The sequence below is a fragment of the Podarcis vaucheri genome (genome assembly GCF_965113315.1).
Source record: "Podarcis vaucheri genome assembly, chromosome: 7".
Lineage (NCBI taxonomy): Eukaryota > Metazoa > Chordata > Lepidosauria > Squamata > Lacertidae > Podarcis > Podarcis vaucheri.
In genome coordinates, this window is record NC_138765.1 from 43,473,249 (window position 1) to 43,499,515 (window position 26,267).

The window sequence follows — 26,267 nt, forward strand, 5'->3', positions numbered from 1 at the left end:
ATGATAGCTTTGAATCAATGTCTTATTTCCCCTGACAACTACACTTCTTTGAGCTTGGAATTCTAGTGGAGATTCTAATGTACTCTGACCCCAGAGCACCTCCAGGCAACAATTATGCTCATTCATATAAGGCAGAGGTTTTCACCCTTTTTGAGTCCATGGCTCCCTTGACCAACTCCATTCTTTCTGCAGCACCCCTGTGGGGTTCAAGAGCCTAGTTATGTCACCCCTTGCCTGCAGAGCTGGTAGCCTCTAATCCTTTTTGAGACACCCTCCCTGCTGCTGCCCCTAGTCTCTGAGCTGTCTCCTCCCCACCCTGCCCCAAAGAGAGGTGCCTCTTCACACTGCCACACCGGAGCCTTGGAAGATGATGCCCGCAGCCTTAGTGGCCCAATGGAGACTGGCCAAAGGTGAATGTGAGGCCAGCACCTTACCTTGGGAGACAGCAGCAGGTGTTGCAGGGCCTGCATGGTGAAAAGGCTTCCCTTCAGCACCGGGCACTCAGCTTCCAGGCAGGCCTTGCACACAGCAAGCACAAGAAAGGCCAACACAACGCCTGCCTGCCCAGTCTGTCCATTCCCAACAGCAAGGGTTGGTGGACTGGCTGGCTTGGCTATCTTGCCTGCTTGCTTGCTTGCTTGCTTGCTTGCTTGCTTACTCTGAGGCTACCTCAGCTGCTGGCAACCAGCACCCCTTGGCCAGCCACAGAGGCACCATTCACTTGTAGCCAGGGCTGCTGCAACAAATAGCTGTGCAAGCCTTTGGGCAGCAGAGACACAAGAGGGCATCAGAGGAGGGAGGGAAAGAAAAAAGAGAGATACAGAGACCAGTGTTGCCTGCAGCACCCCTGAACATCATTCAAGGCACCCCAGGGTGCCATGGGTTGAAAACCACTAATATAAGGCCCTGCCAGCACTATACATTTAAATCAGCACCATACCACTGTAAACAGTCATGGTTTCCCCCCAAAGAATCCTGGGAACTGTAATTTAAGGGTGATGGGAGGTGTTAGGAGACCCCTATTCCCCTCCCAGAGCTATAGTTCTTAGACTAGCTTAATCAATCTTCTCAGGGAAATTGGAAATGTTCCCTAAGGGGAACTGGAGGCTCCTAACAGCACTCAGCACCAATTCAGATAGGAAATCTTGCTGGTTGGTTTGGTGCTGCACTTGTTCTAGATTACTACAGAATTGTTTTTACAAGAAGAAACTGTTGTATCCAATTTAGTAGCGGCATAATAATACAGGAGCAAAGGAAAATTTTCTGCAATGCTTAAAAGGAGCTTTGAGGGTGCTCAGGTCCTGGTTCTTGGTATGTGTCAGAATACAAGGACCTTTTTCCATTTGTGAAATTTTGGCAGGCATGATGCTTCCACTGATTCCCATCAGCAGATGGAATCTGTCTTTATTCTTTCAGACTAGTTTGGTTCCTGGTGTATTTTCTCTTAGTAGGGGAAAACAAATTTCAAAATATGGTCTCTTCTTCCAATGCCTAGTGGGAACTCTTCTTCATTTAAATTGCAAGGAACATGTTTCCTTTGATATTCTGAAAAGGCACTGGTAATACATAAAATGTAACATGCTGGAAGGCAGGTCATTCAGCAAACTAAAATTATTCAGCTGGTTGACAGGCTTGTTATTACTTTGCTTTTTTTATTGGGCTTCTTACCTGCCTTTTACCACAAGGTCCCAGGGTGTGTTGCCACAATATAAAAATGCAACATTAAAATCTGTTGAAAGGAGCTGGAGGCTGTAGTCCTGCAGTCCAGGAAGGCTGTAACCCCTTAAAATATCTGGAGAATGTGATTTTGGGGGGCAACTTAATTATTTATTTAACAAGACTGATATACAGTACCATGTAATCAACCATAACTTCTAAGAGGTTTCCATAAAACGGTAGAAAATATTCATAAGAAAACACTGATGATAAAATAAAACTTTAAAAGCAAATAGACTTAAAATTTATGAAAAGATGGGTGAAATCACCAGTTTCAAAACAAATATTCATAAGCAAATCACATGTGTAAGTAGGTTTGCCTAAACAAATATGTTTTTAGCAAGCCCTGGAGGCACCTGCCTAATATCTGTGGGAAGGGTATTCCAGAGAGTAGGCGCTGCTGCTACACAGAAAAATCGATTCCTTGCAAGTGCAGAATGATCATTCTGTTGGTTCCACAGATCAAATGGGCAAATGTTGGATGAGGTGATCCTTCAAGTAAACTGGTCCCAAGCTTTATATACAAACAGTAACACCTTGCATTTGGCCCTACAAGGGAACTTGTGGTGGTAAAGCACTCTGGGTGAATGCAGCGCAGTGCCATGCACGAACTGACAGTTCAGGAAGGCTCTTAAGAGCAGGGCCTAGGTTGACTTCGGTGCATTCATGTCTGGTCCTGCAGATGAGTGAGAGGCGTTGGCTCTTGGTAGCCGAAGGACAGAGGCATCACTTTTCTCAACATCTGTAGTCTAGTGAAGTCAGCAGAAAATGGGCTGCATGTTTTCAACTTAAAAAAAATAAAAGAGGGGTTCGAAAAGGACACAAGGGAAGATTACAGCCCTAAGATTCCTTCAGTCTGATTAACAGGTTGCAATTTTGTTTCAGGGGAAACCTGTTCTGCAGCCTTTTCCTCCTTCCTCTACCAACCCCCACCCCACCTTCACCATTTGATGGCAAGGGGCGTGTCCCTTTTCTACCTCTTTATATGGCCTTGCAAACCATCTTGATTTTATTCCACTTTTTTTAAAAAGGGGAGGAGTGCGGAAGGAATTATTGCAATAATGCATCAGGGGTGGAGGTTGGGAGTATTTCTGTCTCATTTTTTCCTTTCTTTGATATGCACCTTTGGCCCCATCTGAAAAAGTGATGATCAGGAAAGCTGATTCAGCAGGATTCCTTCCAATTTGAAGAATTAATTTGGTGTGGACGAAAATGCTGCTTAGCCACTCCTCTGCAGTGTATGGAGGACTGAGACCTGCCTGTGTGTTTGTGTGTGTAAAAGTACTACAGTGGTACCTCGGGTTACACACGGTTCAGGTTACAGACTCCGCTAACTCAGAAATATTACCTCAGGTTAAGAACTTTGCTTCAGGATGAGAACAGAAATCGTGTGGCGGCGGCGCAGCAGCAGTGGGAGGCCCCATTAGCTAAAGTGGTACCTCAGGTTGAGAACAGTTTCAGGTTAAGAACGGACCTCTGGAATGAATTAAGTTCATAACTAGAGGTACCACTGCATACAAAAGTAGGGTGTACATTTGTTGCTCCACCCACTTTTGCCTCTGGCCCCACCCACCACTTGCATGTGTTCCTTGAAAGGTTTGCTCAGAAGGAAATGCTGACCACATGGGCTGGGAAAGATTCCTCACTCCTGCTCTCCCGACCCCCTTTTTCTTTTGCCTGAAATGTTCCCCTGCCCTTTAGAAGCAGTGACAGAAAGGCACAGGGCTTTGCCACCAGCTGCATATTTAATACATTGCATCCCTTTAAAATGCAAACCAAACCTGCGAGTTGCTAGGGTAAACTTTGGTTTTGCTGCAGAAGAGGATGCAGGTCTGGTGGTGGATGGGAGGTATTAACAGTCCCTCACCAACATGCCTGTCAGGTGTTTACCTTTTCTTTGGAGCCAACCAGTGTTTCCACAGGGCATGTGGAACTGAAATGCCACTGGACTTGGGGTTTGATGGAGCATGGTTCTGTTTCCTTCTCTGATTTAACTGGGTGTCAGTCAACACTTGTCAGGTGTTCATCTGTGGTGGTTGATGCCCACTGAGACTGGTAGTGGCAAAACGTCCTGGGCCGGTCCTGCCCCAGGCTCTCCCTCCGCTGCCCCCAATCTGCATGAACTAAGTCCAAAGGCTGCATAGAATTAGGTCAAGGTCTGTAGGTTATTTCTCTGTCTCCCACCTCATAATAGCAGATCAGGGAGGGTGCATTAATTATATGGGTGTGCTGGATTTTGACTGACGGATTTGCTTGGTTGCACTTATTTGCCAGTTTTCTGCCAATGCACCCGAGGCTATTTACAATATTAGGATAAACAAATCATACAAAATATTCTCAGGGCAACTTCAGGAGCTGCTGGCCCAAGCTCCGTGGTCTGGGCTTTATGTCTTCTGCATTTCCCCCATGGCCTGCAGGTCTTAATATCCTCAGATGGGGACAGGGATAGGCAACCCCAACAGTTCTCTCAATAGCTGATGAGAACCACAGACAGGGGGAGTGCTGTTGTGCTTGGGTCCTGCTTGCAGGTTTCATATTATGGCATCTGGGTGGTCACTGTGAGAACAGGGGGCTGGACGGGGTGAGCTACTGTTTTGATGCAGTGGAGCTTTTCTTAGGTGCTTATGATTCTTCTGCAGAAGTTAGGTTTTCAGATATATTAGTAGTAGTTATTTATTTTTTACACCTCTTTCTTGGTAGCATCCATTTCTCTTTTGCATCAAGATTACCTGCCCCTTTACCTTTCCTAGGGTCAGTCTGCATACTATTTAGTTCCACTTCATTCCAGTCAGCTTTCTTCTAAAGTATTGCCAAAAATAGTGTGCGCTCTTGAAAAATTCCATTAAAAGACTCAAATTTCCAGAAGTGGCATTTTCTTAATTTTTGTTGCTGCAAAAAAAAAAAAAAAAAAAAAAGAAAAGAACTGAAGAGAAGACCAGAGTCTTGTCACTGTGCTGGCTGAATTTGATGGGAATTGTAGTCAAAACAGGTTGGCAAATGCTGAAGTTAAGCTTTGCAAGAGTTCAAATGGATGGCTATTAAAATTGGTAGTTGGAGAACAAAGATGCCTTCACTCAGTTATCTGGCCTTCAACATAGCAATGTAACATGATTTAATGGGTCAAATGCATTTCAGAATTAATTCCTACAATAATTATTTAGCTGTGTGCTAGGTGCTGTATGGAACAAATATACAATGCAACTTCTCTATATTGATAACCCTGTCAATGGGAGAGTAATCTGAAGGAGTGCATAAAATAAAATGCCTGGTGCACCATTTTTAATTTGGTGGACTACTGAATCATGTTGATTCACCTGGCTAGGGGATGGTGTGTCTCTGTGTGTCTGTGTCTGTCAAGGGAGCAAAAGCTGTAGCCCAGTGGAAGAACATCTGCTTTGTATGCAAAAGATTCTAGGTTCAATCCCCAACATCTCTAGTTGGGGCTGGGAAAGACTTGATTCTGAAACCCTAGAGTCTTTGGGGAACCTTTGGCTCTCCAGATACTGCTGAACTACAACCTCCATCATCCCTGGTGGGAACTGTAATTCAGCAACACAGATAGAGGGTCGAAGGGTTCTCATCCATGCCCCAGGGAGCTGTTGCCAGTTAGTGCAGGTAGATACTGAGCTAGAGGGACTCACTTCTTGATCTCACTTCTTCAGTGGCAGTGCCCTATTGCTAAGCATGAAAAAGTACTTTTGTACTTGAATTATCAGTGATCATTAAAATAGAATCCCAGAGTCCGCTTTACTGTTTCATGCCTGAAATGGGTCTCCACTTGGTGTCCATCCCACCACAAGCAATTTCTCTGTCACATCCTATAAAACAAGCACCTCTCTTTGTTTTCATCTTCTAAGTGTCAGAGAATACAAAAGCACATGCACTCCTCTAATGCAGTAGTTACCTAGGATCGCATCTGAGGTCTGGTGTGCCATCGCTGGTTTCTTCTACTTTCGCCAGGAAAAGGATTACCCTGTTCTTTGCCTTAAAAGTAGCATTATTTTCCCCTCCCCTGCTTTCTGCATTTTGCATTTACTTGTGCCAAGGCCTAGGTGACAGCACTGATGAATCCATGTGCATAATAAATGTGCAGAAACTGAAAACCAGGTGGAAGTTTCAGATATGTTGAGATGAGTCTGCAGAAAAAGGTGCTCTTTATTCTAAAGTTAGCACCACGCATGCCATGGAGGGGGGGGGAGCATACTTGATATCTGATGTGGATTTTTTTATAAGAAGTATTCGTACACCAGCCTTGCCCCTGCTGGTGGGAGTTGTACCCAAAGCACCAGGAAGGCTGGTGTAAATGGTTTCCCCCAGCTCTGCAGCTATTGTTTAGCCTTCCTCCTGATTGGTCCAGCTGTGCAGTACAAACAGTGAAAGAGTGTTGGGTAAATACAACGGGACCATGCTTTGCAATCAATAGAGCAAGTGCTAAAGATCACGTTGCTTAGGAAAGCTTGTCCTTGGAATGGGGGGAGAGAAAGAGAGAGAGAAGGCAAGAGGAAAACTAAACACTAACAACACACTGCAATGCCCACCATGGTTGGTTTGTTTTTTACTGACTCAGTCTATCTGTGTGAATGTGTGAATTCTTAACAAGTGTTTCTTTTTAGAAATAGCTTTGGAAATAGTTATCGTAGTTCACTGTCTACAACTAAGCTTAGGTAAGAGTTGAGGCTGCACTTGTTGTCATACAAGAGATACCTAAGGCGTCTCTTCTCTCTTCCCACCCCCTTTAATGCAACCACAGAGAGGGCTCTGAATCTGATGGGATCAGTAATGCAAAGAGGAGGATGCCTTAGGGCCCCTCCAAATTGGAGGTGTGTTGGGGGAGTTTTTGCAGCTGCCTTCTGCAACATGTCATTAATGAAATGCTCACTCCAGCAGCACAAATACTAGAATTGGAATGATACAGAGAAGATGAGCATGGCCCCTATGCAAATTTGTCCCACATTTTAAAAATTAAATAAAGGGGGGGGGACACCCAACATGTTGTTAATTATTTATGTTGAATGGTCCACACATCATTATTGCCATCTAGAGGAACCACAAAAGTGGGACAGAAAACCAAATTGAGAGCATTTATGGTGTGAAAGGTTGCAGGATTTTTACAGAAAACCACAGGGCACAAACGTATTACAAGTGAAACACTATGCCCACTTTGAATTTTTCCACACCAGTTTGGTGATTATTAGTTTTTTGTTAGCATTTTGGTGTGTGTTTCTCCTAAATTTGTGTCTGCTACTTTTCTTAACACAAAAAGACCTTTAAAGCCCTAAACGGCCTCGGCCCAGTATACCTGAAGGAGCGTCTCCACCCCCATCGTTCTGCCCGGACGCTGAGGTCCAGCGCCGAGAAGCAAAGCTACAGGGAACCAGGCAGAGGGCCTTTTCGGTAGTGGCACCCGCCCTGTGGAACGCCCTCCCATCAGATGTCAAAACGATAAACAACTACCTGATATTCAGAAGACATTCAGGGAAGTTTTTAATGTATGATATTTTAGTGTTTTTTTGGTTTCTATGGAGGCCGCCCAGAGTGGCTGGGGAAACCCAGCCAGATGGGCGGGGTACAAATAATAAATTATTATTATTATTATTATTATTATTATTATTATTATTACAATGCATTTAAAGATTTTCATGAAAAAAATATTTTACACTTTCCCCTAATGCAAAGGGGGCTAGCTTATGCCCCCCCATGACATATGCTGCTTATCCACAACCCTTAATTGTTCCTGTGCATTTGGGGCTGCTGGGAGTTGCTAGTTGACTTCAGTTGGGGAAGGCTCTGTTACAGGACTTCCAGGATGCTGTTGCTCTTTAGATGGGATTCAGTCACACAGCCAGTAAATTTAGGTTGTGCAATTAGGGGTGTGTGTGTGTGTGTTGCAGAACAAACCCTCTTCTCCAAAAGGGAGAAGAGGACTTTTTCCAGTAAGAAAAGTAGCAGGAAAATATCCTGGAAAGTATGAGATGACACTTGACTTGCTGCAACATTGTCTAACCTCCCTGCAAAAAAAAAAGCAAAAAAATGGATGGATGCTTAATAACCAGGTCATTTGGAAGCCCCCCCATAGTATGCCCCTGAACTATGAATGAAGCAGAGTTTGTGGAAGTGGTCTGAGCGTGAGCTCCTGTCCCAACAAAACCTGTATTCTTCATCCTGGTTCTCTCAGCAGTGCAGCTATGCTGTGTGTTCGTGTGTGTACAATGATTGTACTGCCAGCCACCACTGATTAGGAGTAATCAGTCTAGCAGGCAGTGTTTAGTGAGGCGTTTGCAGGCTGAAAGATGGCCATGAAGTGGAAGCTGGTGGGGCGGGGAAGTGAGAGAGCCGTGTTGGGTGGGGAATTTTTTAAGAACGGAGCACATCTCAAGGCATCTGCAGCATTAGTTCTTCCAGGTGTGTGGTGTGCAGGGCTGCAAATGGCAACAAGTGACCATTCGCTCCACTGTTGTTACCTGGAGCCCTGCAGGTGTTTGGAGGCTACAAGTAGCTGTAGTTGCTAGGGCTGATGGGAATTATAGTCCAAAACACCTGGAGGGCACCAGTTTGGGAGAGGCCATGGTAGATCATGGGTGGGGATCCTGAGGCCCTCCAGTGGTTGTTGGACTCCAACTCCCATCTGCTCCGCCTAGGATGGCCAACTGGCCAGGGATGATGAATGTTGTGGTCCAAGAACATATTCCTGTTAAGTACAACCCTGAAATTATTATCTGTGAGTGTATGTTTTAACCTTTTAATCTGTTTTTGGAAGGTTTTTAAAAACTTCATTTAGAAGTTTTAATTGTTGGTACGTTTGCCGCCCTGGTCTCCTTTGGGAGCAAGAGCAGTATATACATATCAATAAGATAAATATGCTATAGTCCCTCTCCTTACTATGTCTCTGTGCTTATTTTGTTTGTATTGTCATCTTTGGGAGATGCCCATTCCATTCCCTCCCCACCAAAGAGTTGTTTATTGTCTTCCTACTTATGCAAACTGAAGCCTATTGAGACTTTTCTGTCGTGTTTGGTTGGCACTGTTTTGGTTGCATGCTTGGATAATGTGTTTGCTCTCAGTGTGTGTAGGGTGACCAAGAGGGATTTGCACAGATGAGTCTGCTCCATTAGGGCAAATGGGGCACTGCCCCACCACTCTCAGCCAGCTGCCTGCCTGCCTGCCTTCTTACTTACAATCTGTCAAAGGGGTGGCAGACGTCAGCTTTATTCTCCTTTCTACAGTGCTGCCTTTGTAGGACTCATCAGATCTAGGATTTCTTTGGCTCTGCCCATCATTTGCCTCCCTGCCCTATCAGGCTCAATGGGTACCAGCCACCACTGGATTTGCGTGCGGGTTTTTCTGCACCCTAGCTTTGGGAGGTGCAAACTTGGGCTTGTAGATCATGAATGTTTTACATGGGCAAGAGATCTAGCGTCCAGCCACCATAGCTTGTGTGTGTGTGTGTGTGTGTGTGTGTGTGTGTGTGTGTGTGTTTTGCCAGAAGCAGAAAGAAATTAGCTACAGCTTGATGGATTGCATTTGTTGCGTGTGGCAGCTTTTTAGCACAAGGTCACAGTGATCCCATTTTCAGTCATGTGGAATAACAGTTAACAGACGAATGAAAAGCAAAACCCCACTGGCAGGTGGGGGGGGGCGCTTTCTGTTTCAGAAAGTTTCTTTGCTTTTATTATGCCTGCAGGTGCGTTTGTAATCCAAAAAACTCATCTCTCTTCAGCAGTATTTCGTGGGCATGAGCTTGCTCTTGGTGAGGCCAAATTGGAGGCTGCAGCAACACCAGATTTAGCAGAAAACAAGCTGTTAGATTTTTAAGAGGGAGGCCATGAAACAAAGGCAATGATTTGGGCCCCAGCAGTGTGTGGTGTGACACCACAACATCACGTTTTGAGCATGCACACTGCCGCTGCTCTCTAGCACCGCTTCTGTGCTGCCGCAGCGGGGGTTGCAGAGCATGGGTGCACATCCACAGCAGAGCCCAACAGAGGCCCAGAGGCGGAGGCCTCAGCCCAGTCGCCGCCATGGTGGCAGAGTTAAGGCCGTGGGCAGCAGACGGAGGCCGGGCACCCACAGTGAGAATTTTGTGGGTGCCCATGCACCCAGGATTCTCTGGAGTTTGCACCAGTGCCATGAAACAACATCCATGGCATACATTTGAAGCTCCTGGCTCCCCACCCTTCATCCTGAAACCTGGGGGATTGTAGTTAACTCTTTACAGAGCTACAGCTCTGCGGCCTTAACAAACTACTGTTTCCAGGATTCTTTGGAAGAAACCATGTGCTTTAAAGGCCTGGTACAGATGGGACGTGGGTGGTGCTGTGGGTTAAACCACAGAGCCTAGGACTTGCCAATCAGAGGTTTGGTGGTTCGAATCCCCGCGATGGGGTGAACTCCCCTTATTCAGTCCCTGCCCCTGCCAACCTAGCAGTTCGAAAGCACGTCAAAGTGCAAGTAGATAAATAGGTACCCCTCCGGCGGGAAGGTAAATGGCGTTTCCGTGCACTGCTCTGGTTCACCAGAAGCAGCTTAGTCATGCTGGCCACATGACCCGGAAGCTGTACGCCGGCTCCCTCGGCCAATAAAGCGAGATGAGCACCACAACCCCAGAGTCGGTCATGACTGGACCTAATGGTCAAGGGTCCCCTTTACCCCCTTTATGGATGTGATCAAAGACTCCATTCAGATACTGTGCTCTCCATTCGATAAGGGATGCTAAACCATGATGCCTGAATTGATAATCTATGAATTATGCCCAGCTAGCTGAGGGCCATAGTTCTGAAGCAGGTTTGAAACCATGGTTTGTGCTAACACATTGATGGAGTGTCAAGCCAGAGTTATGGCTGTGTTACCCTGCCCCTGGAGGTTACTACTATACCTAGAAATAGGAGTGTTGAACCAGGAGAGTGTTGAGAAACCAGTGTAGCCTAGTGGTTAGAGTGCTGGACTAGCTGAGAATGTCCCCTGCCTGTGAAACTCAGGAGAGACACTTCCAATCAGGGCAGACAATACTGAGCCAAACCAACCAACCATCTCACTTACGGTAATGTAAAGCAGGTTGTGATCGCACAAAGGGAGTAGGGGTTATATGCTGTCAAGCTTTGGAGTTGTCTTGAGGAAAAGAGAGCAGACAGATGCTGGCATTTGGCCAACATGCAACTGACTAAACTTGCTGAGCCACTTTTCTCTCTGCTGCCAGATAAATAGCCAGAATCCTGTCCAACCAGTTTCTAAATCTGCTGCTCAATCAGTTTTCCCCTTCTTGGCCCAAATATTCACTTGTAGGTAAAATGTATTATAGGAGCTGGCGGGGGCAGCTAAACTTTTAAAACAAAGCCTTTTACAATAATTTTTCTCTTGTTACTTCATGATTCATGCTTAGCACTGCAACTTTATTATTGGTTCTGTTTATGAGCCAGGATAGCAATATCATTGTCGATTATGATGCAGAAATCCCAGGTTCAGACTCTGGCATGCAGAGAGAGGGGGGCTGGGAAAGACTTCTGAGACCCCCAAGTGTTGCCGACAGTCAATCCAGCGAGGACTGGGCTTAGTAGAATATGACTCTTGAATCATAGAATTGTAAAGTTGGAAGACACACTGACACATCTAGTCCAACCCCCTGCAATGCAGGAATATGCTGCTTTCCCATATGGAGATCAAACCTGCAACCTTGGTGTTATCAGTACCACACTCTAAACCACTGAGCTAAAGGAACCATCAATCAGACTTGATGCCAAGTGCCCATGTGTTGTACAGGTTCAAATCTTCACTCTGCTGTCAAGCCTGCTGGGTGATGGTGGGCCGGTCAGGATCTCTCAGCCTAACCTCCCTCAAAGGGTTGTTGTGAGAATAAAACTAGGATTAGTCACATGTACTACCCCATAAGACTCTGGATCCCACTGATCCACAATGTCTGACATCCCAAAATGCTCTGTTTCAGAGCTTTCTGTTGCCGCCACTGGTGATAGCTCCCCAACCTGTCTGGGTGGAGATCAGCCCTCTAGACATTGGCAGAGGCCAGTGGAGAAGGAACTGAACTGCATGTTAATCTCCCCAAGACATCAGTAATCAGGGCAATTTTCAGGTTGCAGCGCAAAGCAACCATATATTAAACAACAATGTAAGCAACCTGAGATTTTACCTTGAGGGCTGCTGGAGTGGAATGGCGGGCTACGGGTTTTCAAGACATGCGGGGAAGATTCTATCTCCCCATAGAAAGCCTCTGCTCTGGATCACTCTGTTTTGAACAAATATATTCATGTATTGACCTCAGTCCCCTATTATTGAGATGCTAATGAACTAACTGTTACTGTTTACCAAATGTGTTCAGATACATACTGTGTTTGGATTCCCTCTAACCTGAGTCACCTGCAAGAGACTTCAGATCTGGTGCTTTGGACAATGGATCTGACTGAGTCAAAACCTTTGCTTTTGCTGTAATTCCTGTAATCAAACACACCTTGGGCACAGCTACACTCCTACAAAACAGACTCGGGGGGGGGGAGGGGTGTCAGAGCTCCGACTGCATTTGTTTAAATGTTGGCATCAAGACAGTTTCTCTGAGGCTGCTGAACTCCACGCTCTTTAACCAGGGAGGCCTCTGAACTCCAAAATGTGCAGACTTCTGAAATTTCATGTTAATGAGAATAAAGAATAGAAGTGTGTCTTGGGATTTAGTTCTGAAACTGGCACAAGCCCTGAAAACGCTTTTTTTCGGTGCATACTGTTTTGCATCATTGGGCTCTATGAGTGAACCTTGGAGGGAGGGAGAACAGGTGGAAAATATTGTTTCTGATGGTAAAAGGCTGTTGTGTTTTTTTGTTTCTTTGCAGACTTATTGAGACTGGTGGGTTTCTGGTTGTGCTGGGGCTTATTAGCACTGTCTGATAGCTGCAAAAAATATTATTGCAGGAAGGAGTGACAATCCTTTGTTGTTTTAAAGAGATCAGCAACTGGGAAGCCCCTGATTCCAATCTGGCCTCAGCCTGCTGTGAAAAGATGTATAGGGTTGTGAAAACACCATACGTGACTTCCGCCAAATAATCTTGGGAATTGTAGTTTACTCCCTCACATAGCCACAGTTCCCTTAAACTACAGTGCCCAGGATTCTTGTTGGGGGCGGGTGAAGAGTCTGGTGCTTAAAATGTATGTTGTATATGCAGTCTTGGACTAAGCACTTGGGTCTTCTGCTCTCCTTTGCCTCATCTGCTCCTTTATTGAGTTGCTGACCATTGTTTGCTTAACTTTCTCTCCTTATCAAATTGGTTAACAGAAACTTGTTAATCAGTATTAACTGTTTGGTAGCTTTTGCTAAAACAGCACTGATTTTGCACAGGCATACACTCTTTTGTTTTTTAAAAGGCTGTGGTTAGCACCCATGAATGGCAGATGCACATAATTACTGAGCTTTTGCCAAATTGGTGCATGTGTTTAATCAGGGATAGAATAATATGTGAAACCAAAACTTTCCTGCTCCCAGTTTGACTGGATTGCTCCGCTCTGATCCTCATTTTACTTTATATTTATTGTATTATTTTTTAAAGAAGTCTGAGTTACCTTTCATCCAGGCACTCAGTGCCTGGTTTGCACATCACACTGGACCAAATCATGGCTTAACACAAACATGCAGCTTCCCAGAGAATTGATCACATGTGCTGTGTTCCTCCCCTAATCCTCAAACCATGGACCAAGTTGGGAGGATAAGCTAAGCCAAACCATGGCTTGACTCAGAGCAGCACAGGAGGAGGAGGACCAGGGAAAGACCACAGCAGCCACAATCTCCTCTCTGGGAATCCTCACATTTCCCAAGCCTCCCCCGACTGCGTTTCCCAGAATGGGCTGGGCCTTTCAGACATTTTTGCAGAAGCATTCCATTGGGTCATGTTTCAGACTCGCTCATTTGGTGACTAGTATTTTAAATGGCGAGAAGAGGGACTGAGTTGGAAACTTGCAAATCTGAATACAACTGTTTGCTTTTTCTAGTTCAGCCAACTTGTATCCAGTGATCTAAAGGCTCTGGGAAGAAACACTTACACATTCTGCACAGATGGCCAGCTCCTCATTCGGCAGGTCCTTCATCCAGAGGCCTCAAAAAAGGTACGTGGCTAGCAGGATCCTAGCACTAGCCTGGAAAACATGAATGCAGTCAGTGGTGGTCAGATTAGGTCTGAAAAGTACAACCCCTTCGCCATCACCATGGCAGATTGTATAGTCTCCAAATGTGAGTGGAACTTGTGAAAGATGCACAGCACTGAACCAAATCATCTTGCTGCCTGAGATAAAATGCTTTTGCAACTTGTAAGAGACACAGAAGTTTCACAATGACTAGGTTTGGATGTTATCATGATGGGAATGGGACCTGCCTTCTGCTGGGCTCCCACACGCTCCCCCTCCCCCCACCCACTATTTAGCATGGCTGAAAGAGATTTTATTTACCACAATTTACATTTCCAAAACCCTAAACTTGTTAATCCCAACTACTGTTGGTTGGAAACAAGTCAATTTCAAACTGACTTATTGAAGCTGGCTTGTTTCGGTTAAGACAAACCACAGTACGGGGCTTTGACATAGCACTAAAGTGTGGATAACAAAATTAGAAACAAAGACTTCCAGTCTCTTCCTTGCTGGAGAAGAACAGAGGAGCAGGGAGTTCAGAATGCTACAGGGAGGCAAGGCTCATTATCATCAGAACAAACCAGTTTGTTATATAGTGGTACCTCGGGTTACAGACACTTCAGGTTACAGACACTTCAGGTTACAGACTCCGCTAACCCAGAAATAGTACCTCGGGTTAAGAACTTTGCTTCAGGATGAGAACAGAGGCAGTGGGAGGCCCCATTAGCTAAAGTGGTACCTCAGGTTAAGAACAGTTTCAGGTTAAGAACGGACCTCCAGAATGAATTAAGTTCTTAAACCAAGGTACCACTGTAACATCCTAAAGCTGTCACTAAGTATGAACAGAGAGTGCCTAAATTCCTTTCTCCTCCACTGCCATGGCTTCCTCCAGTAGTTTAAGGTGCTGGGAATGGTAGTGAGGGGCGAATTACAGTTCTCAGGATTCTTTGGGCGAAGCAGTATGCATGAAATATATGGTGTGGATTTGACCTTAGTTGGAGAAACCTAATGATCTGCATCTATGCAGATCTGCATGAGTTTTTGTAACAATAATAATTATAGTTATAATAATACCTTTGTGTTAGTCTTCTACTATTGGAGAAAACTAAAGACCTGCATCCGTGTAGGATATGAATGAGGCTTTCTAATGGTCTATATGTGTTGTTGTTTTTGTCCATCACAGAATCTCCTACTGTCTGACTGCTTTTATTCATTTTATGATCTGCGCAAAGAGTTTCATGACTGCTACCCTAATGTGGCCCCCGTGAAAGACCAAACTATCCAGTCTATGGCAGAATGTATCCTTTCTCTTGCTCCTTCTAAAGCTGGATTGGCTCTTTGTGTTGATACAGGTCCCAGTGGCCCTACCAACTTTTAATCCAATGGGGTGATTTCTTCTCCCCACTTTTAAGGAAAATTAAAACTTTTCCCTTCCTTTTTTAATTTTAAGAAAGAGCTGAGCTTACACCACAATGCCACACTCTCTTTAGGGTTTGCCTGTAATGCCCTAGCTGTGACTCAGCACATGTGACCCATCTACCCTTTTCCTGCTAGGTTGCACCAATGGTACTGTAGAGTTGGGGTAGTTTATGTGGCATAATACACTTCAGGTTCCTAGATCACTGTCCCGAGAATAATCCACCCTGCAGAATGCAGGTGTGGGCCACCCCTGTTCTAGAAAACATAGCATTCACCCTAGCATGGATGGGATCTGTAGTCCAAGATCTTTGATCATTGGCCATGATATCTGGAGCTATAGTTCAATTCCTGCTCTATCACTGTAGTGAAATAACAACAACCCATGTAGCTGAAGATAGCACGTGTAGTGCTTTTTTCCTAGAAAAATAGGTGTCGGTACTCACCACGAAGTTGTTACAGTAAGTGCCACACATTTCAGCCACAAAAGAGAGGTGGTGGTACTGTGTACCCTTGAGGACCCCCTGGAAAAAAGCACTAGTAATTGTGTGTAGCCTTTATTTCATGGAGACCATAGCCATATATGCTGCTGATGTTTCTTACTAAGCGCTTGTGCATGTATCAATTGCAGTCGGATCATCATTTTTCTGAGAGAACTCTTCATAATGGCAGCCTGCTGTCTGACAAACAGAATCAATATTAATCAGCCTATGGTGCATTCACTGCCGTAATTGTGTGTCCTTGTTGCTCGTGAAACCCTTTGCCCTGTTTTCTTGAACATGTTGTCTAGATATAGGCTTTAGGATTAACGAAGCGGAGGAGGATTTTGGAGTGTGGCAAGTGAAAGCCATGGTGGCCATTATTTTCAGCATGCTGCCGGATACATGTGGTAAGTGGAAACAATTGCTTCTGCTGAATGTGGGCACTTTTCCATCATGGCTGACAAATGCCAGTTTTTCTCTCTTCAATCTTCTGTGTGCATTTCCATTTAAAAATAAAGTATTTTTTAAATGTGTTTTGATCAGTTGCAGATCACAGGTTCACTGTCCCAGAAACCGTGAAATACAAGTATGAAACTGGACCCTGGTAAGTAGTAGCTTCACAGTGCAGCAATGGGTGCATGATTGGGAGGAGGGGGTGCAAATATCTCTGTCCCCAAGATGATTCTGTCACCCTGGTGTGAGGAACCATTGGCCCTCTATATGTTGCTGAACTACAACTCCCATCAGCCCCCATAAGCATGGCCCATAGCCAGGGATGATGGGAGTTGCAGTCCAACTACATCTGGGGTGCCAAAGCTTCCCCATACCTGGTGCATCCAATGAATCCGGTTTTCTTTTGGTTTCTAGACCTTCTGATTCTAGAGAGAGTTTCTTTGTTGGTGGGGCAGGGAGAGAATGGGTCAAGGTGGTGCAAATATGTACATAAATCTAAAACAAGTTGGGCACTTCTGTTTTTTCTCATTTTAGCATTCATATATGAGTTTTCCCAAAGTGGTTAGTGTGCTCAAGTTTAAACAAAAGAACAATTCCCAGTGTTTGCATCAGAAATTGCAGTGGGTATAACCAAATGTAATATATAAATCTTGACTAAATTAAACGCTTGCTTTTAAAAAAAAGAGCCAGCCTAAATCTTTCAGGAAGCTCATTTTTGCTAATACGAACGTAATCAGTGGGCTACCTATAAGTTCTGGATTATATAATTCCCATCATCCCATCAGTTGAGGCTGATGATAGTTGAGAATCCCAACAACTTGTGGAGGGCCACAGCCTTTTCCAAACTTGCATACACACACACATGCACTCTTTATTCCAGTATATCACAGGTATGTATTTGAGGCGGTGGGGTTGATGGGGAGCCTTCATAAGTCTTCCAAATATAAGTGCTTGTTTCTTTTTTCCACAAGCACATAAAAGAGTTTGATCCATTATTTTAGTGGTGTTTTCTTTAAACACCAAACTTGTTATGAGAAGAATTTGTCCATCTTGCTGATACAACTTATTCCTCATAAGACATGGAATCCCAATGGGCCACAGTAAAATGTTTTGCATGAATCCAGAACATGTTCCCCATTTTTTCCCATGCATCTAAGAAACCTATACGTTGATGCAGATGTGGCCTTTGACCCTCCAGCAGCTTGGATGCAATAATACCAAAATAATTAAAGCTCCTAGACACCAATTGTTACACCATTGCAATCAGACCTTTAGATACCTTTCCTCATTTTTGCCTGTTGCATTAAAAGTTAATCAGCCCCTCGTAAGGTTTTTCTCACAGAATATCCTATATTCTTTTCTTTCAGTCCAAAGGGATGGGGGAAAGGAGCAGTTATACTGTAGAACTGTATTGCAAACTGCAGTTGGACGTAATGTAAGCAATGAAAGGCAGGCTGCCTCAAATTGTGTGGGAAGGTTTGGGGCATGCTTGGTCTTTGCACTTGGGCTGCCACCAGAGAGAGAGAGAGAAAGATGACTACATGAAGGGACAACTCTGTTTATCTTGGTGCTCTTTCTGAGCTTCGTGGAAGTCTCCTGCCTTGTAGGCTGCCTTGAGTCAAGGGCTGCAACCTCTCTTGAGGCAACCTTCTCAGCGGGCATTTGCACACTTTGCTCTTCACTCTTATTGTTAGTGTGCATTTTGTCAGACTAAAATGAAATCGTCAGGAGTGTGTAATCTGCTGTATTAGTGAATGGGCAGTTGGCATCTAGGCCAGCTGACTGACAACTTGCTTCAGCAGGAGCTTGAGCATTTCCCCTTCCCCAGCCTTTCCTCAGTCCCATTTCCTGGGTCACAGGATGTGTGGTAGTTTTGCTGGGTCCTTGAGAGATGGAGAAGGGTGTGATTGGATTGCTTTAAATTAAAAACACACAAATAAGCTAATATGGCAAGCAGGGGAAGAGAGAGAAAAAAGCCACAGGCAAATTTACAGATGGACACAGGCAGATGGACAACAGGGGGCTTCCTGCAGCTTGTCAAATCTTCTGGCTGGTTTGATTTCTGATAGTGTGCTGTTTTTCTTTTATTGCATTGGATAATCTGGATTCTCTTTTTTTCTTAGATGTGTTATATACCGTATTTTTCGCCCTATTGGACGCACCGGCCCTAGTTTGCAGGGGGGGAAATCAAGGGAAAAAATATGATCCCCCCCCCGCAGCTCTGGAGGAGCGGACAGGCTGCACGCAGCCTGTGCGCTACTCCAAGACCACCTCCCTGCTTTTGCGGGAGGTGGCGGAATTCCCCCACCTCCCGCAAAAGCCCACAGGAGCCGTGCGCGACTCCTACGGGCTTTTCGACCAGGAGGGAAAAGGGACTGAAATGGCCAGTCAGTCCCTTCTCTCTCCTTGGGGAAAAGCCCCCAAGAGCGGCGCGCTCTTCAAAGGGAGCCCCTTTTGCCTGCTTTTGCGGTGGGTGGGGGAATTCTCCCATCTCCCGCAAAAGCCCACAGGAGGGAGAAGGGACAGACTCCGCCAGTCAGTCCCTTCTCCCTCCTCGGGGAAAAGCCCCCAAGAGCGGCGTGCTCTTTAAAGGCTGCGCAGCTCCTACGGGCTTTTCTACGGTATTCTGTGCTGCATCACAGGGGGTTCTTTTATTGTATGGGGTGTTTAATCTTTAAGCAGAAAAGCAGTATCTTTTTTGTTGTTGTTAAAAATGTGATAGTGAAATGACGAAATTTGTCCTTTATTTGGGAGGTGGCAGTGTGTCTTGAATGGCATCCATTTTCCATTGCTCAAACAGGGACACAAGCTGCCTCCTAATACTGAATCGTTCTTCCAGCTCAGTGCTATCCACACCAGGGGTAGCCTCTAAATGTTTTGGCTGTGCAGGAAAGAGCAATCGCAATAGCCTTGCCAGTCCAGTGTGCACCTATGTTTTGCTTTGAATGCACTGTCTTGGAGCGGTGTCTTTTACTTCCTGCAAGCTCAAGCTCATGTTTCATTTCACATCCTGGCTGGGATCCAAAGAGCTATTTTCATCCAGTGGAATGGTTCTCACTTCCCCCTCCTTGAATATCCGAATTCTCCCATCCCATATCACAAGTTCTCTCACATTTAAAACTATGTGGACACCTGAGTTAGCGGGATGTGTTATTGTTCAATAAACGCAAGTACACAGATGCTTGGGTTGCATAGAACTCATTGCGTAGTTCTTTGGCTCCTGGCCTCCATTGTGAAAGGGGTTGAGGCTCCCACTTCAGTGGCTGAAGTTGTGCACACCGGAATTGCCAAATAGAATAATTTGTTTTGTAGAAAGAACTCAACACTGTTGTGCTTATTACATGGTTGCTTGCAGCATAGTTTAAAAAGAATTGTGGAGTGCTTGGATCAGTTGCTGATCTCAAATGTCCTCCTTTTTCTTTTCCACAGTAGTAAATCAGAAGCAGTGGACAGCGAAACAGTAATACGTGCCAGAGGGCTCCCTTGGCAGTCTTCCGACCAGGACATTGCACGGTTTTTCAAAGGCCTTAATATTGCCAAGTAAGATCTGCTGTAAAGTTCCCTGTTCAGGATGCAGTGCTATTTGAATTAATTGCTACAAATTCGTATGTGTGTTACATTTTCCTGCTGAAGGATTCCGAGCGCTTGGGAGAGAAAGAGGCATTTAGGCTGTCAGCCCATATGACTTGAGAAGTCAAGATACAAATAGGCCCCAACTGATAGGGGCCCTTAGGGTTGCAGCCTTAGTTGTCTATTCAATTCCCAAACTTTACTGCAGTGATGGATAACCTCTGGCCAGGGGGCTCTGGCAGACCCTCAGGGCACTCCCTGCTCTCCACAGACCTGTGCCAAGCTCTGCACCTTTCACAAGTGCTTTCCCATGCTGGAATGTGTTCTTGAATAGTGATGTTGCTTCTGGCTTGTTTTGATGGGGGACAGAAGGGGGCGGGTGTCTGACTTTTGCAAGGTTGGGGATGTAGCTTGAAGTACCAAGCTAAGAGTCAGATCCATTGTTCTGACCAATTTTGCCTCTCCCCCCCCCCACACACACCAATGTATGTAGCCCCTGGAATGTTCCCAACAAATCAATGTGGCCTTTGAGCTGAAAAAATGTTTCTGCTTTTCCTTAAATATGTCTTGCATCCATGCACTCTGCCCTGGAAGAATAAAAGAGTAATTGTTTTTTCTCAGGATGTAGATGAAGTCATCCTTGTTCATCTTTTTTGTGTGTCTCCCTGCTAGAGGTGGGGTGGCCCTGTGCCTGAACGCCCAAGGAAGGAGGAATGGAGAGGCCCTGGTGCGATTTGTCAACTCTGAGCAGAGAGATTTGGCCCTAGAGCGGCACAAGCACCACATGGGTAGCAGATACATTGAGGTACATCGCTTGGGTTCAGGTCTGAATGCTTTTGGATGTTGTTAGCCCCTGTGGTTTGTACAAGAAAAAGTGGGGAATGGGTGAATAAATGAAAAGAAACAGATTTATCTTTACTAGGCTTCCTATTTCAACATTAAATCCAAGCCATTGTCAAATAATACTAGCTGATGATGATCTAACATCACCAGAAAAGAGAGTACATATTTCCATAAAACGTGCATGTGCTAATTTGCAGGTAAAGATGGAAATTCAATGATAATTAACTACAATTGAAATAGAATTGAGATGCTATTATTTAAATGGACGCATCTCATCCTAGTGGGGAGTAAAATGGAGGACTGTCCTCTGTAAAATAGGACATGTGGTCATGTTAATTTGAGGGGTCATCAATATGTGCCCACAGGGTCCCCTCCCCTCACTCCTCCCTCTGCTGAAATTAGGCTTGGAAGAGGCATTTTGCCTGGCCTTTGGCTTGGAATCCACTTGATCCCCTTCCCCTCTATCCTTTTTCCTGTTTCCTCCTTCTGTGATGGAACTCCTATTTGGGGACTTCCTTGGCTTTTTTTCTGGCCCACATAGGACCGGTCTGGATAGTTGGCCTTGGTGAAGATTTGACGTTTTCATCCCCAAAAAGTTTTTGATTTGAGTTTCTACTGAAATGAGGCTGCATTTTAATGTTGTATTTTAATGTTGTTTTTAAGTTGTATTTTAATCAATTGTTTTATACCTGGTGTTAGCCACCCTGAGCCCGGTCTTGGCTGGGGAGGGTGGGGTATAAATTAATGTTTTTATTTTTATTATTAACCAGTGTAATAGGTTGCTCTGTGTGTGGCGCTTCTGGGCCCAGAAGGTTTGCTGACCTCTGCATTATCAGATCAGTAAAGTGCATTTTGCATGCACAGAAGGGTTAAAAACCCACGTGTCAAAAAAAAAAAAGTCCAGAAGTTATGCAATGCTACTGTTGTTCATATTTAGTAGTATAATCTGTCACACCAACACAGTACTTTATTTTTTTCTTACTTCAGGTTTACAAAGCAACTGGGGAAGAATTCTTGAAGATTGCTGGAGGTGAGAAGTTTGGAATAAACCTTTCCAGCTTTGCCATTGAAAGTTTGCTGTTGTGAATGTGTGAAAACAAAAGAAATTTATAGTGTACTATCCATGCTCTATTGGCTTCCTGGTTAGACTACTGTCGTGCACTTTACCTGGGGCTGCCTTTGAAGGCTACTTGGAAACCGCAGTTAGTTCAGGATGGCGTGGGATTACTAGCTGGGACTGGGCATTATGACAATATTGCTAACTGCACTGGCTCAATTTCCAGGCCTGCTTGTGAAATAATTAGCAGTGAACAAGAAAGACCTGCCTCAAAGAGTTACCCGAGTTACCCCCTGTAATGTATTGTAATGCTAGACTGTGCTGAAGTGTGCAAGTGCAGGGGAACTGAGTGCTTGACAGTACTTTACAGGTGCCATTGAATCGTAGGTAACATTTGATAGGGTTGCAACATTTAACCAATCGCATTAGATCAAGGGTTGTTCACCTGTGCCCCTCCAGGCACTCTTGGACTCCAGCTCCCATCAGCCCCAGTCAGTGTGGCAAATGGCGAGAGCTTGTGGGAGTTGATCAGCAACATCTACAGTGTCCTAGGTTCCCCATCCCTGGGTTAGATGAATTCATTTTGAAACACTTGATCATCTTAAAAGTTTCTTCAAAAGTTGGGAAAAGTATCTCAACGATCGAGCATTAATCCTGCATGCAGGTTCCAGGATCGATCCCTGGCATCTCCAGGTAGGACTGGGAATGCCCCTTTCCTGAAACCCTGGAAAGTTGCTTCCTGTCAGTGCAGACAGTACTGAGCTAGATGGACCAGTGGTTTGACTTGGTATAAGGCAACTTCCTTTGGTCCAGTTAATTAAGTGCCAGGTATGTGTAAAAGAGATATAGCAAATTACTGTAACTCTTCACCCCCTACCCACCCGCAGGTACCTCCAACGAAGTAGCTCAGTTCCTCTCCAAGGAGAACCAAGTCATCATCCGGATGCGGGGTCTCCCTTTCACAGCCACGCCCGAGGATGTCCTGGGGTTCTTGGGACCCGAGTGCCCTGTCACAGGAGGGAAGGAGGGGCTTCTCTTTGTCAAGTATCCAGACGGCCGGCCTACGGGAGATGCTTTCGTCTTGTTCGCCTGTGAAGAGTACGCGCAGAATGCTCTTAAGAAACACAAGGAGATCCTGGGGAAGCGATACATTGAGCTCTTCAGAAGCACGGCAGCAGAAGTCCAGCAGGTTAGAGCATTTGCCCAATTCTGTGTATATGGGGGTGGGGAGAGAAAAGTGGCTCATCACTGTGTCACAGGGAACTGCAACGTCTGGAGGGCCAGAGGTTCCCCATCCCTTTCTTGGCAAGAAGCTGCATTGGTGCTCTGAGGTGACTGAGGGCAGGCAGAGGTTGTTGGTGGGCCAGGGCCCCATTCGCCCAGCCTCCACTGCTTCATTCTTCCATCCTACCAGTAGGAGCTTTGACTTCCATGCAGCCAAAGCAAAGGTCAGGGGCAGGGCTGCTATTTCTTGCTGAGGCCTTTGCTTCCCCTTCCTTGTCACACAAGCAAGCGAGAACTGGAATTCAGTCCAGTCTTGTTCTTTCCCCACTTGCAAGGGCGGGGACTTCCTGAATGAGAGCCAACCTGGGTTTAGCACCCAAAAATCACTACTGTGAAGAAACAACTGCTAGGTAGTGGAAGGTGGAGAATTGCTATACCGAAACTCGTCATCTTGGGGTCAGGTTGGTGCATCCATGTAACGCATTATTTACTGAACCTCATTTAGGAGCACACAAAGCTGTGTTATACTGAGTCACGTGTGAACTTAAGAAGCTGCCATGATGATGGGCCACCTAGATCAGTATTGACCTAGGGCATGTCCTTCTCATTGGTCTGGCACATGCAGCTTCCACGTCTGTGCAGTTATTCCATTGAATCTGTTTTTATTAAAAGCAGTGACTGATAAACAGAAAATGCATATACAGACACTGCTGACATGGAATCCTATTTTTAACAAGCTAGGAGTTCTTGAACAGGAAAAGAAGGCAATCTAAGCTCAAACCCAGAGCAGGAGCTGTGCTAGGCTGTAATCCTAACCACATTTACCTGGGAGTGAGTCCCATTGAACTCAGTAGGACTGACTTCTGAGTGGGCGTGTTTAGGATTGCACTATTGTTAGCCTGTTGCAGCAGAAGCTACTAAAGCCTCACCAAGCCAGGTGTCTGGGAGTGTTAACTTCCATCACTGCCACACACACCCCAGCCAGCACAGTTACTGATGGGAATTCCAGTCCAGAAAATCAGGGGGGCAACAGGTTGGGGCAAGGTTGACCTCAGATTTTTGTGTGTGGCTGAATAGCTATGACCAAACAAGTGCATTACCAGACAGGAGCCACTTTATTTGCTGCTCTGCCTCCCTCTTGTCCTCTTTTAATCAGCTTTTGAACAATGGGCCTCAACAGGCAGCTTGTCTCCAATTATTTCTGTCTGGTTTCTGTCTGTTGGGAGGAACCCAAGAGGGAGAAGCTTCAGAAAGTAGCTCATGGGAACTGGGAGGCAAGGGGACCAGTGAGAAGCAGAGAGATTTCCCCTGGCCCAGATCTGGCAAATGATAATAAGCAATCTTTCTGCAAGTGGGAGCTGGTGGTAGTTGTTGTGTTTGCTGCCCCCCCCCCTCTCTCTCTCTCTCTCTCTCTTGTGTGTGTGTATGTGCATGCTTTTTGGAACATGTCATGTCCTTTCATGGAGGCTTTCCTTGTCATTAAAACAAAACGGTTGAGCAGGGCTCAAGTTATAACAGCTATTTGTAGCATTTAACCAACTTTAGCAGTTGGTTACTTTTCATTTATTTTCAGATTATGTCTGTACCACTTAAATGTAATGAAACATAATAACATACCAGATAAAAATGACCAGGGTTCAGGTGTCATAATACGTCTGAGGCAGGTAACCAATATCACTTCTTGCATGATTAGAGGGAAGAGCATCACAAGCTAAGCAGTGTGGCAAGGAGAGGCTTGCACTGGTTTTTCCAAGGATGTCCCAAATTAATCTGTGGCTCGTATTTCTATTTTTGGGGGAGCTTGTTTAAATCAAGCAAGGATATCAGAGGCTGCTAGTCTGCAGTGCTTGTTGTTTTTGGCAGCTGGAGAGAATTAGTGTGTTCAGAGTCCTTGCTCACTTTGTAGGTGCAGCGTGCCCTGACCCCCCCTCCCTTCTGTGTATATGATGTAAAGGTGCTGATGTAATGTGGGCTGGGATTGTACCAATAATGAGCAATTGAGAGAGTGGCACATTTCTTCCCACTTACCACAGCCTGTTGCTCACCAGACTAAGTTAAGTTTCTCTCTCTCTCTCTCCCTCTCTCCTGGGTCATGGAAATGATGCACTAGCTGCTCTTGGACTATCATATATTTGCTTTAATAAACCAAGATACAAACAACCCTGTGATTAAGGGAACAAGCAAACCAAGAAGCCTTCAGTTTTCTACAGTTTCCCATTTTGTCCAAGCTAGGAAATGAACAAGCTTTGGAACAAGCCAGAAACCCATCTTCAAACCGTGGCTTAATATCCTGGCTTGTTCTTGAGTAATTAACTATTTTTTCGTGGTTTGGGTGAAATTATAGTTAACTGAAGAGTTCCTGGCTTGTTTTTCTTGCTGCAGTGGGAAGAGTGAAGGGGCTGGATAAGTAACCCAAGGCTTTTCCATATCTTGGCTTGTCAAACTGAGATATGGTGGTCCGCAGCAACCCATTGCAGGACTCTTTCTGCATTTCCCTGGAGTGATTCCCCAAGCAGGAGAAGATCTACCTGCTTAGTTATACTCCTATATCACTTACTTGCTCCCATCAGTGCTCACAGCTGAGGTTTCATAATGCTGGCTAGATCACCCCTCCCCTGGCTGCAAAGAGGTACCGTATTTTTCGCCCTATAGGACGCACTTTTTCCCCTCCAAAAATGAAGGGGAAATGTGTGTGCGAATGGGGCGAATGCAGGCTTTTGCTGAAGCCTGGAGAGCGAGAGGGGTCAGTGCGCACCGACCCCTCTCGCTCTCCAGGCTTCGCGCAGCTCTCCGCAAGCCGTGGGAGCCCGGCGCTGGGCTCCCACGGCTTGCGGAGAGTTGCCTGCATGCCGAAGCCTGGGCACGCTGAGCTCAGCGTGCCCAGGCTTTGAGCTTCGTGCAGCTCTCCGCAAGCCGTATAAGAATAAGCATAAATAATAAGTGGCATATTTTGATCAACAAATCTCTGTGAAACAGAGTTTGTTGCAAGTGAAAGTGCGCCTTCCTAGCATTTCTGTTTCACTGTGCCTTATCAGAACAGTTGCAGCTGGATTTTTAAGTTCAGTATCCATTCCTCAATTTATGACATATTGAGTCCTGCTTAAGTCACACTCTGGACCACAGCTGAACAACTGCTGGCCCAGTTTGGATTATCATATTCAGTTTTAATTAGCCTTTTACCTGTGCATGCATCCTCTTTGATCCTCCCTTTGTAGCCCGAACAGTCAAACCAGGAAGTCTCTAATTAACCATAGTTTCCCATTTCAACTGAACTGGAAAACTATAATTACCACATCTGAAACAAGACAGGACATTCAAACACAGTTGGAAGCTGGTTGGCTATGATTTCTTGTTCTGAAGTTGGTGGTTTGTATCTTGCCTGTTTGGAAAAACTA

General features: G+C 45.3%; 1 protein-coding gene across 3 annotated transcripts in view; it reads left to right on the forward strand.

Annotated features, from left to right (window-relative positions):
- The window catches only part of ESRP2 (epithelial splicing regulatory protein 2), a 50,586-nt gene that overhangs the window by 8,530 nt on the left and 15,789 nt on the right, over positions 1–26,267 (forward strand). For all 3 annotated transcript variants that reach the window (XM_082232320.1, XM_082232318.1, XM_082232319.1), the window contains exons 4-11: positions 13,696–13,809; positions 15,011–15,125; positions 16,034–16,132; positions 16,269–16,329; positions 19,608–19,718; positions 20,421–20,553; positions 21,579–21,621; positions 22,536–22,837. In XM_082232320.1, coding sequence (XP_082088446.1) covers positions 13,696–13,809; positions 15,011–15,125; positions 16,034–16,132; positions 16,269–16,329; positions 19,608–19,718; positions 20,421–20,553; positions 21,579–21,621; positions 22,536–22,837 — 978 coding nt within the window. The remainder of the gene's footprint in view (positions 1–13,695; positions 13,810–15,010; positions 15,126–16,033; positions 16,133–16,268; positions 16,330–19,607; positions 19,719–20,420; positions 20,554–21,578; positions 21,622–22,535; positions 22,838–26,267) is intronic.